Consider the following 22,897-nt stretch of genomic DNA (forward strand, 5'->3'; position numbering starts at 1 on the left):
ATAATTATTACTGTAGATACTCTTTCCTGAAGAAACAGTAAATGGACATCTTTAAAGTTGTAATTGGTATCTTTTATCTCTAGAATATTCTAATTCTACAGAAATGGTCATGTCATTAATCATTAGCCTCTGAAAAAAGATTTTATGTTTTAATAAACAGACAGAAGACAATCCAAGTACAATTTTTTAATAAAGATAATTACAAAAGATGGAAAAATCAGCTCAGAAAGGCCAATTACTTCTTTAATAGATCAGTTTTTTGACATAATAACTCACATCAATTTTAAATACTATCACATAAAGCATGGTGGAGAAAAGAAATTTTGCTTCATAATTAGAAAACTCACAATAAAACTTGCCAAGAAAAACAAAAACAAAAAAAGCCATTTTGAAAATAAATACAGTCCATGCCAAAGTAGTATAAAATGAAGCCGGAAGTCTTCAAAAAGAAAACATTTTTCTTCCCAATATTTTCTCACTTTGTTATGGTTTCTGAAATTGGTGAGACTCTCAAATTCAAGGGTTGCTGAGCTGTTCTGATTTGGCTCTGTGAAAACAGGTTAATACGAAACATTAAAAATGGCTCAATCTCAGTTTAAATGCACTGACCTATCGATCAAGTCCTGCAGGCTCATGCCCAGAAACACACAGGCTGCTGCTGCCGTGGTGTTTTTGGAGTACTACTGCCTTAATCTTTCCAGTGGCTTCATAATCTATTCCAAGTTATCCTATAAAGGTTAGGACAAAAACATGCGTGGCCAAGTATTTACATGCTTTCTGACAATAAAAATCTCAATTATCTTTTTCCAAATTGCTATGCTAGCCCAGTGTTTCTTAAATTTACCCATCTCATAACGCTAAAAAAATCACGTATACAGAAATAAGAGCAACATGAAAGATGAGTGCTTATATAAAAGTTAACAGCAAAAAGAAAGTCTCAGATAAATTGTTTACAAAAATACAAACTGATTTACATTCAGTTACAATACTGATTATTATCAGTCTTCATAATTTTTGGGGGGCAAGCTACATAACTGACAGATGAGCAGTCAAGCAGATGACATACAAATTGATGGTTAAGACGGCATGTGTTGTCTTATGCACCAATACAGACTAAAACTCAGAGCATCTCATACCACTTACTGATGTCCTCAGGTCAGTCCAGTACTTCTCAAAATACATACCACCCTCCCCAAGTACCTGTGTTTACTATTTTTATAGTATATAAAAATTACTATATAAGGTATAAAATGTACCCTTTGGTATCTGTTTTTTCACCACTATTGTCCTTGGATTTATCTTCTTCCTTAACATCTAAAAACAAAAATTAAGAGATTAAAACCCGTTTTGAAATATAAAATGTATACATTTTATTTAAAAACATACCTAAGATATAAAAGCTGCCATACACAATCTTACTATTTATGAATTCAATAACTAAAACAAGCTTGTGTTATGTGCTGTGCTAAATGATAGCGGTTCAAGGCGTCACTGTAACAGCAGTCGCCGCCCTTCTGGAAGTTTTGCCTCTGTGGGATGACAGTATTACAGCTGGGACATGTGCTGTGAAGCAGGTCAGCCTACAGAACTGAGCACAGAACTGCGGTAGGTCGGGCAAGGGCACCAGGAAGAAGTGACATTGGAGAGGCGTCCTGAAGAATGAAGAGCTTTTGGGTGGGAAAAGGGGAGAAGTATCTTGAACAGAAGGAAAACGTAAAAGGACTTTGAGGCGAGAAGGAATTAGCAGGTTGGAAGGAAGAACTGAAGACCAATGAGGCTGGAGTACTGTGAGAAGAGGGGAGAAGTAGATTAAGATGAGCCCAGAGACATGGTATAAGCCTACTGCTTATACCATTAGTTTTTAACCCTCACTATATAAGTACTGAAGCTTTCCCAGTTGAGTAAAAATTAATAAAACTGTAAGCTCAAGATTGCTAAAACAAATTAGCCCTAACGTGCTGTATTTTTCTTCAAATAAGCAAATGAACCAAAGTGGAGAGGCAATGACCTACTAATAACGATACAGTGAACTACAGATACCATTTTTAACTAGTCTACATAGACATTTTAGGGGATGGTCTGACTTACAATACAAACCCTTGGCAATATGGATATTATGACATTTGTTTTGACTTCCGGCTTAAGTGTGGATATGTAAACTTAGTAACTCAAAGAGCCAAAATGGGATTGGAGGAGGAAGGAAGAGAAAAAGAATGGCCCTAACCTTAAGTTTTGAACTACAGCTTTAAAAAAGTTTTCTATAACGGTGGGGCTGGCCCCGTGGCCGAGTGGTTAAATTCGTGCGCTCCGCTGCAGGCGGCCCGTTGTTTCATTGGTTCAAGTCCTGGGCGCGGACATGGCACTGCTCATCAAACCACGCTGAGGCAGCGTCCCACATGCCACAACTACAAGGACCCACAACAAAGAATATACAACTATGTACCGGGGGCTTTGGGGAGAAAAAGGAAAGATAAAATCTTAAAAAAAAAAAAGTTTTCTATGATGGTAACATTTTATTTTTGATGGATTTTAACAATAGCAAGGCTCTATAAGAATCTCATCATTAAATTTAAAAAATCTTTAAAAAGTATCAACTGATAGCAGCAATACAAGTATTGAGGGGATAAATACTGAGATTAATCCACTCCCAGGTCATTAAGCCAGATCAAAAGGTACTCTCATTTTTAGCTAAAAAAAAAAAAAAAAACAAAAAAAAAAAACAGTAAAAGACAAGCACCCTAGTGCACCCACTTTCCTGACTGGAAGAAAATGCACAGAAAAGATAAAGATTTTAAAATGAGAAGAAACACCAAAAAAAAAAAAAAAAAAGACCAACAACAACATATACTGACAGTGAGAGAAAGAAAAATACTAGAAAAATCCTACAGCTAAAGCTGAGTCCTCCTTATTGCAATCATAGCTGGAATTTTTGGATGTCAATGAGTATACAAGGACAGACTGGAGCCATCATTGTAATAGCACTGGGAAGTTAAAATTACAAAATGGTGGAGAGAGAACAGTAGCCTATAGAAGAGTGAATCCAGGAGTAAAAGAACAGAACTAGATGTGTCAGATATGCTATGGATTCCTAACTCTAGTGTAAAGGAAAGAACATGAGAGCCAACTTAGATAACTTCAATGTGACAAACACAGCAAAAGGATGCTGGATCAGTATCTCTGAGTGTTCCACATACTATACACGGTCAAAATTAACACATCAACTAAAACTTGTGCTCATCACCGTTACTTGTGTACAGGAATCAGGTACCCACCAGAAAATGCACCAAGTGCTGAGAACACAGATATTTAAGATACTGGATTCCCCAGGCACTAGCAACTCTATCTAGTGGAGAGATTTATAAAATCCTACAATGAGATGCTATAATATGATGTGCTAAATAAAATGACCGAGGTATGTGAACATGCTCTGGGAATTAAGATAAAAGAAAGATTCTGGCAACAAATGCAATGCCCTAGAGCATCTATTTTCTAAACAGCCAAGCCGACAGCCTTTTTTAAGTTAATACATCAGAAAGTATTCCCTCCTCCCAAACCAGCTCCCAAATCCCTATCTTTCCTCAGAGTATGTTTTCTTCAAATAATTTCTCAACAAAGGCTATTCTCCAAGCATTTTCAAACTTGTCTAGGGATAATGTAACTCTTCTTCTGTGTTTTATTCCCATCAAATAAACTTTAGCTAGTTAAACATTATCTTAGAATTTCAGCTCGGCTCACACTACAAATGGACCTATAACCCACTTTGTCTTCTCTGACCCAAACTATATCATAGTGCAATGTTCACTATTTTAAGCCTATATAGCCAAGAGAAGGTTTAATAAGGTCTCCTATATTATAAAAGCAAATGTGACTAATAATATTTAGAAAGCTCTAAATAAAAGACATTTAAGAGCTAAGCGCCACTTATATGAAAAAAAGTCATCTACCTAGCACACCCACCCCTCCAATACTTCCATAACAGACTGGAGGATCTCATAAAAATCGCAGTGCAGCTCACTTTCAAAAACTTAGTTAAAACATTTACCAAAAAATAAATCTGACCTGTTTTTTTGTCCTCTGTGTCTTTCTTGTCTTCCTCAATTCTAGCTTTCTTTGCTCCTTTCTTATGATCAGCCACATTTCTACGACCTCCTTCTCCTTCGTCCTCAGAATCTGAGAATTCTTCATCACAAGCTATCCGCTTGTCTGATGCCCGAACTGACATGTAAAGATGTTAATAAAAGTTGTGACAAAGCAGTCACAGGTTTTACAATTGTTACAGTGCACTCGTGTACAAATGCACTAACCAGTCACATTTAAAAGAACAGTATAAGAAATGCTTAATGATTTTAAGACTAGAAGTGAATGCATGGTTTGCTAAATACTGAAAATTCAGCTTTGATCTAGGAAGAAATAACTCAAAGATAATACAAAAAATATTTGGAGCTCTCACTAAAAAAAACTTTGGGGGGAAAACTGTTTTTCTAATAGGAGATAGGGATGTCTTCATCAAAAAAGTAACCTTTTACTTCAGAGCCGAGAGTAGTAGTAGACAAAATTAAAACATACCATTAATACCAAGTATGTTAGAATGTCTATACCATGACAACATACACCTACCAATCATATTAAGTAGAATGAGAGGCTGTAGAACCAAATAGAAGGTACTTAATATTATTCAACTCACTCTACTTTGGACAAATGGGTTATTTCCCAATTTATTCTCAAATATACATAGGTGGTTAATTTGTGGAAACTTTGATGATATATGTAGTCATATGAACTGTAATCGCTTACACTTCAATTCAGTTGAGATATAAGGAAATTAAATCTATGTAGGATTAAAAATGGGGAAAAAGGGTAAGAATAGTGCACTCATGAAACATGACTCATAGTTAAGTTCTTGAGCCGCTAAAACCTTCAAATTGCAGTGTTGTTTTATAAAACCAGAAAAACGTAACAGAACACACATCAAGGCATTATCTTACTAGAAATTCTCTTGTCTGGATCTTCTCCGTCTTCATCTCCACTGTCTTCATGAACAGCATCTTCTGGAATAGCTTGCATTTGGACACCAGGTGCATGTGGTAACATGCGTAAATTTTCAAATAAACGCTGTCTGAATTATACATGCCAAGTGATTAGACAAAATTCATTTCCTTTCAAGTTCCTCTTACATGTAAGAGGAAACGTTAACAATTTCATCTTTTATCGAGCTTAACCTATGAACTAAAAATAATACTATTCACTGAGCACTGATACTTCACATATCATCAACCCATTTAATCCTCAAAATTCACAAGGCGGATAATATTTTATCTCCCATTTCAATGATGAGGAAAAACAAGTACAATGACAAATTAACCTGCCAAATATCAGAGCTGGTGTGTGTTAAGAGGACACAAACCTAGGCCTGTGTACTGCAATGTCTCTCTAAATACTTTGTTCTTGGAAAACAAATTCCACTTTCATTTTCATGAAAAGCAAGAAAGTGAAAAATTCATAGTGCCCCTTGCAATTTAAAAGTCCATTTTAACTAACAGAAAATGAAAATATTTTTTAGCTACAAAGCCCATACATTTTCCGTTATCTTAAAAAATTAAAGAAATAAAAAAATCCTAAGGTTTCAAATGCTTTTGAAAAAGACAAAGGAAATATGTATAAAGCTAAAATGACCTACTGCACTTGGCCTTCTAAAGGCTCAGCAAATCAATTTAATGATGTCTTACTTTAATTTAATGCAATGCTCATCAAATCAACAATGATGTCTTACTTTATCTTTTCCATATATTCTGGAGTGTTCTGGTTTGTCATGTTTGAAGGACTAATATGCAGTTTGAAGTCCGGTCCAAAATACTCAAAGTAATCATTATATGGCAATTCTATTAAAGACAAAGTTACATATTCAAAACTCAGTTTTCACACAAATTCATGCACAAAATCCAAATTCAAGCTATGAAATATGTCCAAAGAAAATGTTTAAAAGTGAACACAATGTGAATTCATTAAGCGACTGCTCTCTATTTACATGGTTGTAACCTACTCTAATCACCCATCTATTTCTACATATACTGACAGTTCATCCAACAAACGTATCATAGTAAGAACACTTACCATTGGGAATCTCACAATCAAGGGCAACTGCAGTCTCATACGTCCAACATCGAGCAACATTACGGATTGTGTATCCGCCTCCCCCAAGCATCAGCAACGGTAAATTGAAAGTTTTTACAACTTCTACACATTTAGCATGACCTAAGACAAACAAGATTCAGGTAACAATCAATCTGCATACCCCAACAGCTTGAAAAATAAATTTTAAGAAGATAATGAACGCAAGCAAAATTTCACTCAACCAAAATGGCTTTTCTAAATATTTAAAAACAAACAATATGTAAAAATTTCAAGAAATTTCTAGACTAGACACCTTTTATCAGACACCTTTCATACAATGATATACAAAACACAGTCAGACATAACTAGCTATTTTAGCAACTGTCCCTGATAGAAAAGTCCAATACACAACTATACTAGGATTAAAATATGAGCATTACACATAGTCTTATTAACACAGGAAGATGTTATACAATGTGAAGAAGTTATGTTCCTATGAAGTTACATGTGAGGAAAAAAGGTCAGGTTACAATGAAATATTATGTACAATCTCAATGGATTTTTTATTATCACTTTTCCCTATAGACAAGTGCAGAAAAATTACAGAAGGCTACACAACAAAGCTTAACTGGTAAATTATCTCCAGGTAGTAGTATTATGGATAATATTCTTAAGATTATAAAATTAATATCACTATTAAAAACAACTTCAACAAATTTGTAGACCTTTGCATATAAAATAAACCTAACATAAAAACAAAATATTTCCAAGCCAGCCCCGATGGCCTAGCAGTCAAAGTGTGGTGCACTCCGCTTCAGCAGCCCAGGTTTGGTTCCCAGGTGAGGAACAATATCACTCGTCTGTCAGTAGCCATGCTGTGGGGGCAGCTCACACAGAAGAACTAGAAGAACTAGAAGAACTTACAACTATACACAACTGTGTACTGGGGCTTTGAGGGGGAGAAAAAAACCAAAGGAGGAAGATTGGCAACAGACGTTAGTGAAGGGCAAATCTTCCTCTGCAAACAAACAAAAAACCCAAAGCATTTCCTTTCGTAAATGCCATTGCTCGATAATCGATTACAAGTTACTAGCAATTTCCTGGAATATTATCATTCAGGTACATGAGTCAATCTTTATAGGAAGAAAAAAAATCCTTCAATTATAGAAGAAATGCATACTTGTTGAATAATATTTGGAAAATTCAAAATACTAAAAAGAAAAAATGCTTAAAACTCTATCACTCAAAGACAGTTTTTTTTTTAATATTCCGTTCTGATTCCTTCTGAGTTAATTTTTTAAAGTTTAATGATCTGGTTTCTTCATGTAATTGTATACTGTTAGCATTTTCATTAGATTTCAATAGTTGGATTAAATGATTCACAACCCAATTTTTATTACTGCTACTAGAAAAACATGGCTTCTTATAACAATAAATAACCATTTGGGTCTTTTTAAAGACAAAATAAAAAATTAACTTAGACTTCCAAGTAAAGATAGCTGGCTAAAGAAAAACATTTACTTTCCTTTATCTCAAAACCTGCTACAAATGACTATAAAGGGATGTTTTTTTCTTTTTTGAGGAAGAATGGCCCTGAGCTAACATCCATGCCCATCTTCCTCTACTTTATATATGGGACACCTGCTACAGCATGGCTTGACAAGCGGTGCATAGGTCTGCACCCGGGATATGAACCGGTGAACCCCAGGGTGCCAAAGTGGAAGGTGTGAACTTAACCGCTGCACCACCAGGCTGGTCCCTACAAAGAGAGTTTTTTAAAAGTTAAAATCTATAACAATGAAGAATGGGAGGGAACACAACAGTAACAATGCAAATGAAGGTAGAAAGGAGATGGGCCAGAAGTAATGGACTTCAGCAGACCTGAGAAATCTGAATTGAAGCCGGCAGTGGAGAAAGTTTAGCATTAAGTTTAAGATCAGGCATTGCAAATATCCTTATATACTTTATACAAATGAAATTCTATCAGTCGTTGAAATACAAGGTAGATTTATTATTGTAAAAGCAAAATGTTGCAGTTTATGATTACGAAAGCTATTACTTTTAAGTACAAAACATTAAGAACTTTCAAAAGGTTAAGACAGGAAAACTGACAGTTACCACACATTTTAAGAATACAGTAGGCAGATCACATCCATTTTGAGGCAATAGATGGTTATCAACATGTTAAGTTCAACAATATGACACTGCTGCTATTTGGTTATTATTGACCCCACCAAGAAAAGGGGCAATTAATTTCACATGGTTCAACCCAATAAAAAGTAGAATAATTAGATTATAATTTATAATTATAAGTATAATTTGTAATTATAAATAGATATATAATTCTAATGCTGCGTGGTATATTAGCCATCATAACATTAAATAAAATACACTTTGGGGCTGGTCTCATAGCCAAGTGTAAGGTTCCACGTGCTCTGCTTTGGTGGCTCAGCTTCATAGGTTTGGATCCAGGGCACAGACCTACTCCACTCACCAGCCATGCTGTGGAGGCACCCCACATGCAAAATAGAGGAAGACTGGCACATCCGTTAGCTCAGGGCTAATCTTCCTCACACACACAAAAAAACAATTTAAAAAACTAAATAAAATAGACATTAATATCTGTATTTAGTTTTTTAATTCCATTTAGGCCAACAGTTATTCCAGAAAAAGCTCTATTTGAGAATTTTCACATCTTATAAGAGTACTCAAGGCAGAACATCAACTCATAACCTAAAAGTTCACAAAGAAAACTCCAAAATCAAAATATCCATGATAAATCACTACTGATTCACATATTACAAATTTTAAGGACTTATTAAATAAAATTTCAGGCTTATGCTTATACCCTAGAAGCTCATTCCATAATGGTGATCTTTTACTTGGTCTGGACCTCTATCACGTGTTGATTTCAACACCTGATCCGATGTAAGAGCACAGTGCAGCACTCCTAATCTCCCACGCACCTTTTCTCCGAAAGCTACTTTAGAATGTGCTCCACCAAAGTGAGAGACAAAATGAAGAGGAAGACAGAGGAAAAAGCAACCAGAGGGAGGCAATGCAACAGAGAAGCAAAGAACAGCTTCCTGTTCTCCCAGGCCTACAGAGGATACCCATGCAAACAGGTGCAGGGCAGAGGGCTGTTCCTCGAGAAGCTGAAACTGGGAGGACACGATGCGTCTGAACACATGAGGCTATTCAGACACTGGGGGTATAGTAATGAGTGAAGAGAAAACTGAGTAAATGAAAAGACTGGACAAGAAAACAAGTTATGCAATAAAGAAAAGTCAGATAAGCTAAAACGTGCGTTAATGTCGTTGATGATGCTGTAAACACTGAGTACCACAACCAAAACTCTGGTATAAATACCAGATTTATATTGCAAAAATGGAGGCATTGGCAGGGTGTGTGGGTGTATTGGGGACAAAGTGGTGATAGAAAGCTAAATCTCTCCTCTTTCATAATGGGAAGTGAAGATACAAGGCTAAAAATTAAAAACTCAAAGTAACAAAGTTTTCATGTTATTTCGAGAAGAAAAATAGCAAAATAAATCAACTGAAAATAGTGGCCTTGGTTGGGATTACAACAAGCCTCATAAAACTATTCATGTGTGAATGTGTACATAAATTTGACAAAATAAAAAAGACCCAATTTATTGAAACAAGACTAACTGTAGTCACTAAAACCAATTCTGAATACATACATACATACAACAAAAACCCATGAAAAACACAAAAACACAATTCTGTGTTAAAATAGTAGGCAAAAAGTTACAATGACAACTTTTATGGGAAGTTTTTCAGAAGAAAAAACAAGTTTTTCTGGGAATATCCCCCTTTAAGGTGCCTACCTTTGACCGTGAGATTGAAGCAGCCCAGCCTGTCCCCGGACAGCGAGTCGGCGCCGCACTGCAGCACCACCGCGCTGGGCTGGTACATCTCCATCACTTTCGAGATAATCTGCGCACAAGGTAACAAGCGTCTGTTAGCTCCAAAACACTTGAAAATTCCATTTTGATTTTGAAAATAATAATACTTACAGGCTTAAATATCTGCCCATATGACTCATCATCTATGCCATCTCTCATTGGAAAATTCACAGCATAGTATTTGCCTTTTCCTGCACCAATATCCTAAAATATATAAATAGACCTTAGAGAATAGTTCATAATAAAAAGTTTTGACATATTTACGAAAATATTTTTAAAAGATTAAAAGACAAGATAACAAAACCCAATTCTGAATTCACCTTGTAGGTTGAGAAAGGAAATAATACAGGTTAAGTGCATATTTATAGACTGCTTATAAAGCTGAAAAGAACCAGTTCCAATTAATTTGTAATGATTATTTTGGGAGAAAAGAAATTTGAAATAAAGTTAAAGGCTATCAAGTTACAGTCACATGCCATGTGACGCTTTGGTCAACGACAGACTGCACATACAAGCGTGGTCCCCTAATATCAGTACCATACAGCCCGGGGTGCGGTAGCTATACCATCTAGGTTTGTCTAAGTATACTCTGTGACCTTCGCACGATGACAAAATCGCCTGAAGACGTATTTCTCAGAAGGTGTCCTTATTGTTAAGCAGCACATGACCAGACACATTAACCCAAGAAATTCATCATAAACAATATATGACAACTTTATATGTAAAATTGTAAAAATATACACTCTGAGTCAAAGAACCTTGCAGGACAATTGTCTTCGTAATGCAGAATCCTTCTTGTGGCTCACAGTCTGGTGTGAGTTTACTTACGATGAAAGAAAAACACAGACTTTCTTCAAGTTTTAACAGCTGTAGACTAAAACATCGAAATCTGTTTTCTAACTGGGCTTGAAATAAATATTGTTTCTACTTGTTGAATAAGTACTACTCTAGGCATTAATATCTCCCAAAAGCAGCAAAGGGGAAATTAAGGGCTGGGTTCCAGCTACATACGCACTTAATACACATATATTTATGTATGTATACTATGCATGTGTACCTGTATGTATGTGTGTGTATGTATCTCTGTGTGTGTGTATAGAGAGAGATATATGTGTATATCCCTAGAAGAGATGGTACAGGAGAAACATTTCTACAACATAGTATTTTAACTGCAACACCAAGGGAATGTGGGTAACTGATTATGTGTTTTAAATTATAATGTCTCAATATATATGAATCTTCAGGATTACTAACACTCGTACAAGTTCTCCCCTTATCTCTCATGGAATGATCTCAGCTTAAATCCATTATTTAAAAAGCAAGTTCACCCTTCAATATTAGAGTTATTATGACCCAACTTTCAATGAAGAAAAAGGAAGTGGAAATCACACACTTCCCCTCACAATTTTTCTTAAAAGAAATCTAAGTTTTTATATACAATTAAATACAAACTATACAAGCATGGATAAAGTACAGTGAATCCCTAGACTCCTACACTACAAACACAGTAGGAACATACTTTGACACTAAGATTTCAGAATATAGGAAGCTTGTCATTCTAGCTAAAGGCTGGCAACTCAGAGCTGCTGCCCTGGTTGGACCAAGCTTTCTCTCGTTCATTTCTTATTCCACAACTGCTACTTTATCACACTTTGTTTTCTCTCTTCCACCTAGACTACTGATGTAGAAATGCAAGCACAGTTTTAACAATGATCTAAGCTCAGAGCAGCCTTCCTTTCTGATTCCAAACAAATTGTCAGGTAGAAAAGGGAACGTTTATTAAACTAACATCCAAAGATACACAGGAGACTCATGAAAGTCTAAATACAACTACACATATAATGTAACGACTGATGGTAGTTTCCTTACAAAATGTGAGGACACCTTCATAATATCCAAAGGGAAAAAATTACAATGACATTTCATACAGTGAGAAAAAATCATTCCTCATTTAACTGACGTGAAAGTCATTCTCAAGTCTTTCTAAAACATGCATTCTCCAATATTTTCCAACAACTTCAAACAATCATAATACTGTCAGAAATGAAAACAGAGGCCTCCATTCTCCATTTCTGAGATTAATTAGAATTATTTTGCAAAGACATTTCCTTTCTTTATGCTTAAAGCTGAGAAGGCTTTTGCTTAATTTCCACTGAGGTGCAATGCTTGTAGACAAAGAATTCTACTGATATAGAGGAGTGCTTCTCAAACTTCAGTGTGCAGAATCACTCAGAGCTTCTGCGGCCTGAAAATATACGCTAGGACAAGTTCGCAGGTAGTACAGATTCTGCTAGCTTCAGAATCATACTCTGAGAACCACTGGTCTGTAAGATAAGACCAAGTGGGGAAAGGCACTGAAGGAGCTAAGTGGCAAGCAACTGAAAATATAAATTTGCAATTTTGAAAGCCACATAATTTAAACTGAGATAAATTAAACAACTGACCTCCTACCCATCTATAAGAATGGTTTCACCATCACAATTCCTAGTGAAAGAACACCACCTTGTGACCAAATACACAAAAGTCACACATTCGAAGACTTGAAGGCCCCTCTAAACTTCCGATTGCTAAGTAACTATGATGACATAGCACAGATCTGAAAAATAACCTGAACAAAACAGTTTAGAACTAATGTTGAATTCCATGTTAAGAGAAACCTCCCATATAATCCAGGCTCAATTAAAAATAGCTGTTTAAATTTCTGAATAAACTTCAAGATGCATATAGTTTAAAAAAAAACTCTACTGAAGCAAAAAAACTTCAGGAAGTTTATAGAAACAGAATTTGAACACGGTTCTTACATTCATAAAATACAGAAGCACCAAATGGAAGAAGATAACAGAAATATAATAGAAATAAATGCACTTAAAGTAACAGGCAGGCAAGATAAGCTATGGTATTCTTTCTCTCCTCAAATGATACATATTACAAATTTCAGAGGCCTAAGAAAAAAAGATAAAAATTAAACCTATTAAATCAAAAAAATCATAAAAGGAGAGCAGACACAAGAACCTAAAAAAGACTTAGTCATGGGCCATCCTGATGGTGAAGTAGTTAAGTTGGCATGCCCCACTTCAGCGGCCAGGGTTCACTAGTTCAGATCCCAGGCGTGGACCTACACACTGCTCATTGAGCCATGCTGTAACGGCATCCCACAGAGAAAAAAGAGGAAGACTGGCACAGCTGTTAGCTCAGGGACAATCTTCCTCAAGCAAAAAGAGGAAGACTGGCAATGGATGTTAGTTCAGGGCCAATCTTCTTCAGGAAAAAAAAAAAGAGAGAGAGAGAGAGAGACTTAGTCAATTATTTTATTCCACCAATCTTCAGCAACATAGGCTACATTAAGTAGGTTTTGAAGATTCAAACAGAACATCGAGACAACTGCTTCACGCTTTGTGGATGTTCAAAAATATTTATTCAACCAAAGAGCTGAGCAAAAGAAAGTCCTTTAAGTTCTCACTAACTTTTGCTTAGTCAGCAAAAGCGAATTCCAGCAGATATTACAGCATATAAAATGACTCAATTTTGCATAGAGGTTTCAAATTAATGACTCAGAAAAAATACCAGTTCAGGTATAGTATTACTAGCCTCCTCAGTTAATCTCATAATACTTATTGAGACAGAATTCAGTCTTACCCTCAAGTCTCCTGTTCCAGGAAAGTATTCCCCATATTTATGGAATGATACAGTCATAACACGATCTGTTGTATAAAAAGCTTCTTCAACACCATCACCATGATGAATATCAATATCAATATATAAGACTCTCTGATGATACCTGAAAACAAAGCCATAAGTAAGTTTTTAAAAGGTCTCAAGATGGGAAGAAACCACCATAGATTCAAGAAACCTATTTTTGATCTCTCGCATTCCAGGATGTTTAAGCCCCCTTTTTACTTTACTTCCAGCCTAAGAGACCATCCAAACATCTGCTGTTACAGTTTGAGCCTTAGACCTTTAAAACTTCCCTTTAGGCCCAATCTAGGCAAGAAAATGCATTTACTCTTTCCATGAAATCTGGCCTAGTGTATATGCTTTAGGAACAGTACATATTTCTATATATCAACAACTGAAGATTACACCATCCTTAAGACTGTTACTTTAAAACACTTTTCTAGTACATCTTCAATATATAAAATAGGGTTTGGCAATCTACAGTCCATAGTCCCAATTTAGCCAATAGCCTCTTTTTGTACAGCCTTTAAAGGTAAGAATATTTTTATATTTTTAAATTGCTGAAACATAAAATCAGTTAAAACAAGAATATTTCATGCATGATATGTGACAATTAAATGAAATTCAAATTTCAATGTCCACAAATAAAGTGTGATTGAAACATGGCCACGCTCATTTGTTTACATATTATCTACAGCCTCTTTTGTACTTTAACTGCAGGGTTGGGTAGTTGTGACAGAAATCATGTGGTACTCTCATGACTTAGCACTGCTTGGAACACTACAAATCACAGAGACACAGTTATAACACGAATACATTTTAAGGGCCACACGTACCACCATATAGGAACATCTTACCACCAGTGTATACCCATGTCAAAACAAGAAAAAAGGAAACTGAACTTCAAATGTCAACCTTTTAAGGCACAGTGAAGTGAGGAATGTTACTGAATTGAATAAACACAGAGCACTGTGTTTATTTTACAATGACACCACAGCTGTATTAAAAGAATACAATACAAGCTGACATTACCAGACTAAGCACTTATAAGAATATTCTCAACTCACAGGAAAGCAACATTTGGAAAACTTAGAAAATAAAAAGCAGAATGTCTCATCATAGCAGCACTTCTTCATAAAAACAAATATAAAGCTGTGAGCAAAATAAGTTTCTGATGGCTCATAAGCTGCTTACCAACAATTAATTAAATCACGTTTGCACCAGTGGAAGTTGTCCAGAGAAATTAACTTAAGAGTATTATAGCATGTGCACAAAAAGTGTTGCTCAGAGGTATAGACACAGCAACCAACGCCAATAATGAATTAAAAAACAAGGCAAAAGATTTTCAATTTTAAACTAAAAATACAAACATAATATGACCCAGCTATATCCCACTAATGGGTATTAAAGAACATGAAATCAGTAATTCAAAAAGATCTATGGGGGCCGGCCCTGTGGCTGAGCGGTTAAGTTCACGTGCTCCACTTTGGTGGCCCAGGCAGGGTTTTCGCCAGTTTGGATCCTGGACGTGGACACAGCACTACTCATCAGGCCATGTTGAGGAGGCATCCCACATGCCACAAATAGAAGGACACACAACTAAAATATACAGCTATGTATTGGGGGGATTTGGGGAGAAAAAGCAATTTAAAAAAAAATCTTTAAAAGATCTACGCACCCCTATGTTCATCACAGCATTATTCACAATAGCCACGATGGGGAAGCAACCCAAATGCCCACCAACAGATGGATAAAGACATGATATATATACACATAATGGAATACTACTCAGCCATAAAAAAGGACAAAATTGTGCCATTTGCGACATGGACAGACCTTGAGGTTATTATGCTAAGCAAAATAAGTCAGACAGAAAAAGACAAATGTCATAGGATTTCACTCATATGTGGAAGACAAACACACACTTAAAAACAGATTAGTAGTTACCAGAGGGGAGGGTACAAGAGGTAAAGGAGCACATAGGTATGGTGACAGATACAAACTAGACTGTTGATGGTGAACACAATGCAGTCTACACAGAAACTGAAATAGAATAATGTATGCCTGAAATTTAAAAAACGTTACAAGCCAATAAGATCTCAATAAAAAAAACAAGGCAAACGATTTCTAGTGGTTTTCCTTGGCTCTCAATTAGTCAACTGACACAGCTCAGCTGTTTGAGTCAATACCAAATTTTAAGTGACTGAAAAATTAACCTTTATAAATAGTATGCATGGAATAACTACAGGCAAGAACAAAGTCGACTAAACACTAATTCACTATAGTCTGATGTGGAAACTGCTAAGATGTGTTACAAATGATGATGGTAAAAAAATATCTATCTTTGTAAATCTCCAAATTCACAATTACTTCTATAGATCTCTCTCAAACTGCAGTCAGACAACTTTAAAAATAGCTCCTTTAGCAACTCAGAGATAATTATATCCATTAGTAGAGAACAAAGCCCCATTCCATGTGCAAGCTAGGCAGTTAGCTAGACTCATTCAACAGGTAAACAAAATTCCTTTAATACAGGTTTCAAATTTTTGCCTTCAAAACGTACAAACTTACAAAATGTTAGAGCATAAACTTGCAGGGTCATGTCATTTTTCATTAGTGGAAACTAACTCAAATCCAAGTTGCCAAACTACCTCTAATATTTTTTAAAAGGATACTTAATGGGACTTTAAAAAATTTATATGCATTTCTCATCCTGAACAACCCAAAAAGTGGGCATATTTCCTGTATTTCTACAATAGTTTGTAATGAATCCATAGAAGATTCACCACTATTTTTAACCTATCATTTATTTTATATTTTTTAAAAGAGCTATAGATTTTTGTTCTAATTAAAACACTTTTTCATAGGGAAAATATCAACACATTAACTTACTTTAGTAACTCAAGGATGGCAAGCACAATATCATTAACATAACAGAACCCCGACGCTTCTGATTTCTTAGCGTGATGTAATCCTCCAGCCCAATTAACAGCCATATCAGTTTGTTGTCGGTTTAACTTCACAGCCCCAGCTAAGAAACAAGACAGGATAGACTTTTAAAATGTTTAAAATAAAAAATTAGTGTAACTAGACAAAAGCCCTAGAGGAAAGAGTATGCCATGCATAAGCAAAAGACTTTAAACCATAAAAGGTAAGAATCATTGTCTAGGGCACTAACAGTTTATCCTTAGATACATATTTTCCTATAGCTGTGATCTGATTAGTAAGAATACCTACAGAAAGGGGAAGTAACAAGGTAGCTAGAAGAGATGGAAGCAAAAGAAGTCTCTCAGTGAAAACGCAACAGAATCAAGAAACTAAAAAGAAAAAGATTTGAGTCGTTATCATCATAAAACATGGGTTTTAAAATCGTACTCTACTATAAATATACTGACTAATTTTTTGTTATCAAAATCCACCACCATTAAAACTTTTGCTTTAATCAAATAACCCAAAAGATATACACCACATTTAAATCAACTTTTAAATGTGACCGAATCAGGATGCTTACCAACTGAGCCACCAGTGGAGAGCTGACAAAACTCAAAGAGTCCATCAAACACTGGACAATCCTCTCCAACATTAACTGTGGAAGATGCATTTCATTAATTTCAATCTATTCTGTGAACTAATGAAAGCTTTTGCTTACAGAAACTATTTCCCACAAATACTTTTTTGCTTGATGCAATCATAAAACACACACCACAGTAGTAATCTAAAGTTTTCAATTTAATAATCTAACATGATTTTATCCAAGGTAATTAAAGTGTTATATGTGAATTACCACCACCAAATTTTATCAGGAGTATTTATGGAATATCTCTGCTCTATTAACAAGAAATGAATAGCTACTGAAATATTTTATTTAATTAAAATATAGACTTACTTTTTCTAGGCATTTCTCTTTAAATATACATTAATAAATTAATCACAATTCTAAAAATTTTAACTTCAACTGCTTTATGATTTACTTTCTTTAAAACTTCTCAAGTACACAGAACGTCTTTAACCTTGAAATGTATTTTAGTGACTGCTAAGAAGATATAACAGCTGGTTGCCTATGCCCATGGTTAACCTCGATCCTGAAAGATGGCAAGAATTAACCAGGTTCATGATAGCAAAGGTAGAGAAGGAAGGAGTACTTATGGCACAAGGAAACGACACATACAGATATATGAGACACCACAGCTATTTAGTTCCTTAGTAAAGAGAGAATGAAAGAGACACTGACGTATATAATCCATTCTCAGTCTCTCCAAATTATAACTTCTTCAAGAATATGGTCACTATTTTATATAGCTTTGTACACTCTTCATTTATCAGCACTATAATGAATAAATTTAGTTTCTTACTGCTCAGATATGATCATAATCTTATTACAATTCAGTATTATGTAAGTCTTAAATCAACACTAATTCATTCATTTGCCCTAGGCTATCCATTTCTTAATTTAAGTGTGAATCTCTATTAAAAATACAGGGCTAAAAAATACCTATTTTGTTTATGTTACAGTATTTTATTAAATCAAATTAGATAATCCATGGTAGAAAGGTACGTGAAGCCCTATGAATATAAGAGATATCTAGCAACTACACTTAATTTAGTATTATTGAAACTCTTTAAAATCATCACTGAAGCCCACCAATGAAAACAATGATGAGAATGAACTCCAGTATCGAGCTTTAAAAGACACTGTTCCCATCATTTTAGGATGACATTTTGTATTCCACCTCCAAGCAAACCAATCTCTAATAATAATATACTTTTTATCTATAAAAGAGAACACCATGTAGAAGAGAATGAAAAGCCTCATGAATATCACAGCAAAGGGAACGGAGATCATATGTATGACAGTCCAGATTAACCAAAGCACACATAGAGAAGACAAGGTATACACACTAGGCTAAGGCCGATCAAAGTCTAAAGATTTTTTAAAGCAGGGGAGTGAGGTCTCCCTATCAATATCCATTATCCCAAAGACAACATGGGACCAAAACAAAGAGCAGACGAACATCCAAAGGACTCTGGCACTTTGGCAGACCAACAGGCTTCAGGTAGGTTGTTCCCTTTTTAAGCAGCTTTAGTGCTGTTACATTGACTTTTCAAATCAATAAATAATTAAAATAATATTTTAGGTCAGAAAAAAGACCTGGCTTTGGATAACTCTAATTATAAGCTTCTAAAAATACTCATTTCTACTTAGCAATAGTAGAAACGTACATCTCTGCATCTGCTTACTATACTCAGACATGTTATCTGGTCTTATTGAACGGAGAAATTTGATGTACTCATCACTGTGGTATTTTGTCATTTCTTCAGCAGTGGCTTTATGGGGCCTCTGTGAAGAAAAACAAATGTCAGAATTGCGGAATTACAACTGGTTATATCAGAATTTTCAAATACAAAGTATACAATTTCTCATAGCAGTCCTCTCAAAAGATCTAGGTCTGCCAGAACAAAACAGATAAATCTCACAGGTAATCCAAACTTATCCACGTGTTTTAGGAAACAGTAATCAATTCCAAAGCTAATTCATACTCCTTTAAAAGCATTAGACAGGTCTAAGACCAACTATGAATTAATCATTCCTTTTATTTAAGTGGAAATAGGTCAACCTTTATAAAGTCAAATCAATGTTCATAAACCCTTTCTCTCATTTTCCATGATAAACCTGCTGTATACTCAGTGATTTCATTGACGACCTTCCAGGACGAAAACTCATTCTCCACTGTAAGTCTCTGTTCATGAGCTCTCTTCCTGTGCCCTCGCCTATCCTAATCATCCTTATTCTGAACAGCACAATTTCATTTATGACATACTTCTTCCACAAGGCTTGCTGAGTCTTATCCAACTCCTCCTCTTCTCTAAATGTCTGTATCTGAAAGAAAATAACTCACATACATTGCCCAACATTGTTAACTGCTTCAAGTCCTTCCTTTCTCCCCAAATATATAAGAAATGTTGTGTCTTGTATCTATTTATATATACTCCCATCTTTATCTTCAAAAACATTTAAGGCAGTTGTTCTATCTCATACAGTCATACACTGCATACAATGTCACAGTCAACAACAGACCCCACATATAATGGTGGTCTCATAAGATTAGTACCATATAGCCTAGGTGTGTAGTAGTCTACAGCATCTAGGTTTGCCTAAGTACGCTCTGATTTTTGCAAAACAATGAAATCGCCTAATGATGCATTTCTCAGAATGTAGCCCTGTCATTCAGTGATGAATGACTGTGTGTTATTTGTACTTTGCTTGCCCACTAACACAGTGTTCCATACGCCAATAAATATTTGTCGGATTAATTTTCTGTAGAATTCTTTTGTAACAGTCCCAGGTCAACTCTTCAGCAGCATACACAGGTCAACAATTATTCTAACAAAAATATTGAGTATGCTAAACTGAGTTGTCTCCAGAAACGTGAAACCCAGGGTAGGGGAAACTGTTCTAAAAATGGTTGTAGAAAAAGGGAAAAGAGGCTACAGCTCCCACGCTCTCAGTTTTCTCTGAAGAATAAAACATAAGAGGAGTTTCTGTTTTCTTCAAGACTTTTCATCTGCTAAAAGCACTCCAAGGGAAGTAATAAGCAGACATTCAAAGTAATAATTAAAAAAAAAAAATCAGTGAATATTTACCAAAAGGTATACTCACGTATATTTCCATTTTTCTATATAAGCCATAATTTAGCAGCAAGTTATGGGTCATGCGGATTCTATGAGGTTTCATGGGATGACCCTGTCCATAATAATAATTTCCAATATCACCTAAAACAGAAAAGAGAGAGACTGAACAATACAGACAAGAGAATCTTCATGAACTATCTAAATTTATGTTCATCATTAGAAGGCAATTACCCCCTAAGTAAGACTGACTTAAAATCTTAATGATTTTAGATTTTGCAACTTTCAAACGATAAGAGAAAACCAAGACACTATGCACCCTTTCACATGCCAATGACTCCAGTAATACATCATATTTATTTACAGATGAAGGCAAGCAAGCTTTTCTGATTTTCAGTTTGCCAAAAATTTTTTTATCTAGTATTAGCCCAAATAAAATACTCTTTACTTAAAAATGTAGTTTTTGTTCCTTAAAGAGATACCTGCTTTTAGCATTCCCTGGCAAATTCAATGCTTAATTTAAATTCTCTGAGTTTCACTGGTATGATTTAAAAATATTATAGCAAATATCATTTCTTGGATGATTGACATCCCAGAAATCCTTTACAGTTGGTTATCATGGTGGCTAAATCCTTCTATATCCACATTACAGTCTCTAAGAGAAATTCTGGTAACTGACACTTGAATCCTAAACGAATTTTTTGCTCTGATGACATAGTTTATGACACTTTTCAAGATAAGGGTATTTTTCTCATTCTTCATGATTAAAAAGTTTTAATTCCTAGTCTTTTTATGACATCTTATACCGCAATGTCTTAAAATGTATGCATAAGATTTACTTAAAAGCAATAATGGTAGATGAAAATCTGTGATTTTTGGCAAACTTCAATAAAATTAATACTTCTAGGTAAAGGTCCAGTGTTTCTATAATAAAAAGTGTTAAGGAAGCCTGTTAAATATATACTACTTTTCTAATGTAATGGGCACTTCTTACAACCACCTTTATTAAATTAGAAATCACTTTTAGCACTAATTCTAGACGTTAAATAGCAACTCCAAAATTTTGCTGGGATAGGCACACTGACTTTAATGACCTGAAGTCAAACATTTCAACATGGGTTAATATAATAACAGCCAGGGATAAAGAATGTCATTTATTTACTTTCTGGATCGAAAAATCTTTCAAAATCTTGCCTAAATATACACCTTTTTTGGTTGGTTTAATGGAAAGTGAGAACTCAAAACCTTTTATTTTTCTCTTCCATATTATTTGGTAGTAGTCCAGAATGGACCTCACTTTTATAGCCTGTTTCTAATACTACTACTACCTGATTTTGTTTGTATCACACCTCTAATTTACTTGACTTTTCATTTTCAACAAAAGCTCTCTCCTGGAAACAATTCTTTCATACACGGTCATTTAAAGAAAACGGCACCTTTCTTAATGCAGGTGCCAATAACAGAGCTAAGACAACATACAAACAAGCAGCAAAGCAGGGCTATGGGGACATGTGACATTCCTCTGCACTTATCCTAATTCAGAGGCTGTCAATCCAGGAAACAAACTATCTTCCAAGGAAGAATCTGCTATAAAGCTCTGCCCTATAAGGTAGCAGTACGTACAGTTCCTTGACAGCACCCTGATCGCAATGAACTCTAAAATATGGAAACCCACTAGAGTTACAAAGCATACTGTAGCCAAGTTAACGCAAGGAAGGTATTTCTAAGTTATCATCACTATCAAAAGAGATCAAGAGGGTAAGAATAAAGAAACTCTAATTTTCACATAACTTGAATCCGTCTCTGTGTAAAAATTACCAAGATGAAATGACTCTAACATCTACCATATCTTAAGATCAAATACTCTCATTATGGACACACTGAGAATCCAACAGAAAGCCACCAATAATCTAATAATGGGAATGACTCCAATAATCTACAGAAGGGAGAGTACAGTTGCAATTTCTGACAAATGTGTTTGAAAAAAAATGACAACGAAAACAGTAATTAACATTTACTGAGTGCTTACTAAGAGGCACTGATTTTTTTTACTCATTTATAATTTACATTTTGAGAATTTATTTTCAGCAATTTTTATAACTTTTTTAAACAATTTAGGATTATATAAAAATTACTGACATTCACTTTTCTATTTAACAGCATTTTTACAGGTAATTTTTTTTACTGCAGTAACTCTGGTTTATAACATTATGTAAATTTCAGGTGTACATCATATTCTGATACATGTGTAGATTACATCATGTTCACCACCCAAAGACTAATTACAATCCCTCACCAGACACGTGTACGTAATCACTCTTTCATCCTCCTCCCTGCCCCCGTCTCTGGTAACCAGCAATCCAATCTCTGTCTCTATGTGATTGTTTGTTGTTGTTTCTATCTTCTACTTAAGAGTGAGATCATATGGTACTTGACTTTCTCCCTCTGACTTATTTTGCTTAGCATAATACCCTCAAGGTCCATCCATGTTGTCACAAATGGCCAGACTTCATCGTTTCTTATGGCTGAGTAGCATTCCATTGTGCATATATACCA

At 35.1% G+C, this 22,897-nt stretch overlaps 1 protein-coding gene across 1 annotated transcript in view; it reads right to left on the minus strand.

Annotated features, from left to right (window-relative positions):
- Window positions 1–171: 171 nt before the first annotated feature.
- The window catches only part of HDAC2 (histone deacetylase 2), a 36,908-nt gene continuing 14,182 nt past the window's right edge, over window positions 172–22,897 (minus strand). Inside the window, exons 2-14 of the mRNA XM_014866156.3 lie at window positions 20,373–20,485; window positions 18,935–19,052; window positions 17,226–17,300; window positions 16,607–16,745; window positions 13,676–13,817; window positions 10,151–10,243; window positions 9,962–10,070; window positions 6,112–6,252; window positions 5,771–5,879; window positions 4,986–5,116; window positions 4,060–4,215; window positions 1,257–1,314; window positions 172–547 (exon numbers count right to left, since the gene is read on the minus strand). Of these exons, the coding sequence (XP_014721642.1) occupies window positions 517–547; window positions 1,257–1,314; window positions 4,060–4,215; window positions 4,986–5,116; window positions 5,771–5,879; window positions 6,112–6,252; window positions 9,962–10,070; window positions 10,151–10,243; window positions 13,676–13,817; window positions 16,607–16,745; window positions 17,226–17,300; window positions 18,935–19,052; window positions 20,373–20,485 (1,415 nt within the window). The 3' untranslated portion in view covers window positions 172–516. The remainder of the gene's footprint in view (window positions 548–1,256; window positions 1,315–4,059; window positions 4,216–4,985; window positions 5,117–5,770; window positions 5,880–6,111; window positions 6,253–9,961; window positions 10,071–10,150; window positions 10,244–13,675; window positions 13,818–16,606; window positions 16,746–17,225; window positions 17,301–18,934; window positions 19,053–20,372; window positions 20,486–22,897) is intronic.

Source organism: Equus asinus, chromosome 24, assembly GCF_041296235.1.
Source record: "Equus asinus isolate D_3611 breed Donkey chromosome 24, EquAss-T2T_v2, whole genome shotgun sequence".
NCBI classification, from domain to species: Eukaryota; Metazoa; Chordata; class Mammalia; order Perissodactyla; family Equidae; genus Equus; species Equus asinus.